The sequence below is a fragment of the Sinocyclocheilus grahami genome, unplaced genomic scaffold (assembly GCF_001515645.1).
Source record: "Sinocyclocheilus grahami isolate Dianchi unplaced genomic scaffold, SAMN03320097.WGS_v1.1 scaffold9234.1, whole genome shotgun sequence".
NCBI lineage: Eukaryota > Metazoa > Chordata > Actinopteri > Cypriniformes > Cyprinidae > Sinocyclocheilus > Sinocyclocheilus grahami.
This window is the reverse complement of record NW_015512475.1, coordinates 1-2,791: the sequence shown is the minus strand read 5'-3', so window position 1 is coordinate 2,791 and position 2,791 is coordinate 1. Positions and strand designations below refer to the sequence as shown.

Below are 2,791 nucleotides of genomic sequence, written 5' to 3'. Positions count from 1 at the left end.
GTCGGGCATGATGGGCCCCCAGAGTCTTAGACAACGGAGCATGTCCCTGAACAGCCCATTGGGCTATGGGCCTGGAAGTATGGCCAACATGCCCTTTTAATCTGGTTTCTCTGTAAAACTGTAAAAACCTTGTTTCTTATTGGCTATTTCTTATTTGGACATGTTTTTTTTTATTGCCACTGACTAACTGTGGCAATCAGATGCTAAACATATTGGTTTTAGTAATAATTTCTTGATGCTGAAGTTATCTTTTGGTGAAAAGAAAACTGTTGAGGGTTATCATTACAGTTAAGTAACACAATCTGAAGCCATTTTTTAAGATAATTGTAAAATATGTATATTTCAGATCAATGTGTTTGATTGCAAAGGCAAAAGGAAAAAGCCTCTGGGTTTCTATGTTCTAATTACATTCTGGCTACCAAACTGTTGTGGAAGGTAATATATAAATATCTATATATAAATATAATATATATATAGTTGCTGTAAATAAGATGCAATTTGTGCTTGTTTGCAACTGTTCTGTATACTGTGTTTTATTAGAAATCTAATAACAAATATGGAAAACAAATCAGTTCACTTACTTTGTATTGACCTTGTTTGATGTGTGTGAGGGTACATTTTTGACTGATGATCACAAAAAAAAATCAGGACATAGGATTATATCACTTTTTATTTGCATTTGTTACAAAACCATTTGTTATCTGGTATTTAATATAACCCATTCAAAACAATGCAAGGCACTACAACATTTCATTTACTATGCTTAGCTTTGCCTATTAATGAAATTCAACCTCTGACTTACAGATTGTCCAAATTTATATGATTTCAAGTGATCACTTTGTGCATTTCGTCATGTGCAGTGATAGGCTCAGGATGCAGGTAAACTAAATCACAGATAGTTGGCAATTTAAAGATTTAAAAAAAAAAAAAATTACAAAAATGTCCAGCTGCTATTAGATGTATTGGCTACTTGTTGTAGTAGTAACAGCCTCTGAGACAGATACCCTGTTCAGATTTTTTGTGCGCTGACCTGACAGGCATACACGCAGACACTTTATCTTTGCAAGCAACTGCAGGAGGTCTCTTCGGAAACGGACCCCAATGAAGGCATACAAGATAGGATTCAGACAACAGTGGGAGAAGCCAATGCTCTCTGTGACTATTATCGCCTGTTTCAGTGTGTTGCGAGTATGACAGCTCTTAGGCACAGCATCCAACACCACCAGGGTATGCATAAAAATGGTGATGTTATACGGTAACCAGCACAGGCAGAAAACCAGTGTAACCAGTAGGGCCAGTCGAATTGCTCCCCGTTTCTCCAGACTTCTTTGGCTTTTGCAAAGAGTGATGATTACAGTAGTGTAGCAGTACCCCATGATCACCAGAGGCAGAAAGAAGCACAGCAGGTGTGTGATGAAGCGGCTAGTCAGCATCCAGTTGTTTGCATGGATGGCATGGTTGTTGTAAGAACAAAATAGTCTGGAAGGGTTGTTCTTCTCTTTCTCCACAGACAGGAACACCATATTGGGAATGGTCACAAATAGACACAGGAGCCAGAGCAGTGCACAGGTGAGGTGAACGGTCTTAGGCCGACGGGTCTGGAGACTGGGGATGGCGTGCACAATGGCGAGGTAGCGATCGAAGCTGATGCATGCCAAAAGCAGACTCCCGCACACCAGATTTAGGCGATTAACAAGGCCCAATAGCTTGCACAGGAAGTTTCCAAAAAGCCATCCGGCCACCCCTTCAGTAACTGCAAACGGTAAAGTGAAGAGGAGGAGCAGGTCAGCCAGTGCCAGATGTAGCAGATAGATCTCTGTGATGCGCAGGTTCCTCCGCCGTTTAAGCAGAACGGTCAAAAGGAGGCCATTTCCTGTTAGGCCCAGGAAAAAAACCACACCATATACAAGAGGTTGAAACACGGTGTGAAACCGATGCAGTGGGTTACTTTCATTGTTGCAGGTGTACATTACTCCATCAGGAGGTCCTTCCGTCACATTCTCATAGTAATTTAAGTCAAAATCCTGAAAACAGACATTCAAATCATTTGTATATAAATCAACAACATTTGATTTCTTTTCTGGACACCGCACAATTTACAATAGATGCCCTCCAACTAATCGATCCAATCAACTGATTATTATTTTGTTAATAATTTGCCTACTTAAAGCTTATTGCTTAATCATTTGCCATTTATTTATTTAACTGGAAACAGTTGCATATAGCAGTTTTATAGCCGCTTATGGCATTTACAGGAAGCAATTTAAAGGAAATCTCGCTTCCTGTTTTTTTCAGTATTTAAAATTAAATTAATTATTATTATTAATGATAATAGTAACAACAATAGTAATATAGCAAACTGTGATTTAGACAAAATTATTCACACGAAACAATCTAAAGCTATTTAATGTATTTTTGCTGTTGTTCTTAAAATGTACAATTCATTTGATATCGTATATTTCTCAATTTATTTATGACAGGATGCAAATTAAATCAATGATGACTACCAGTCCACAGGAAACATCTTACCATAACTTATCATGAATAAACAAAACAAAAAAAGTTGAGAGTTCAGAAATACTCACTTCAAGAATGATGTTCTCTGTTATTTGATTCATGTTTGTGTTAAAGATGGTGACCATACTATTGTCTCAGAAGTGTGCGTCCTCCACTCCGAGCTTAAGGAATGCAGTGTTTCAGTGATAAAACCCCTCTGAACAACCAACCCATGATTTACGCTCAAGACTCAAGTCTCAAGTCTCAAGACACGCCTTTTTAAAATATACCTCCT

The 2,791-nt window shown here is 38.2% G+C and overlaps 2 protein-coding genes across 2 annotated transcripts in view; one reads left to right on the top strand and one right to left on the bottom strand.

Annotated features, from left to right (window-relative positions):
* Nucleotides 1-888, top strand: part of LOC107578180 (B-cell CLL/lymphoma 9-like protein) — a 6,562-nt gene extending 5,674 nt beyond the window's left edge. The window contains exon 4 of the mRNA XM_016264161.1: nt 861-888. Coding sequence (XP_016119647.1) covers nt 861-888 — 28 coding nt within the window. The remainder of the gene's footprint in view (nt 1-860) is intronic.
* Nucleotides 652-2,750, bottom strand: LOC107578181 (C-X-C chemokine receptor type 5-like). Its single transcript, XM_016264163.1, has 2 exons — nt 2,586-2,750; nt 652-2,024 (listed from the first exon to the last, which is right to left on the bottom strand). Exons 1-2 carry the CDS (start codon nt 2,640-2,642, stop codon nt 954-956), a joined length of 1,128 nt encoding a protein of 375 aa, XP_016119649.1. The 5' UTR covers nt 2,643-2,750; the 3' UTR covers nt 652-953.
* Nucleotides 2,751-2,791: the final 41 nt, after the last annotated feature.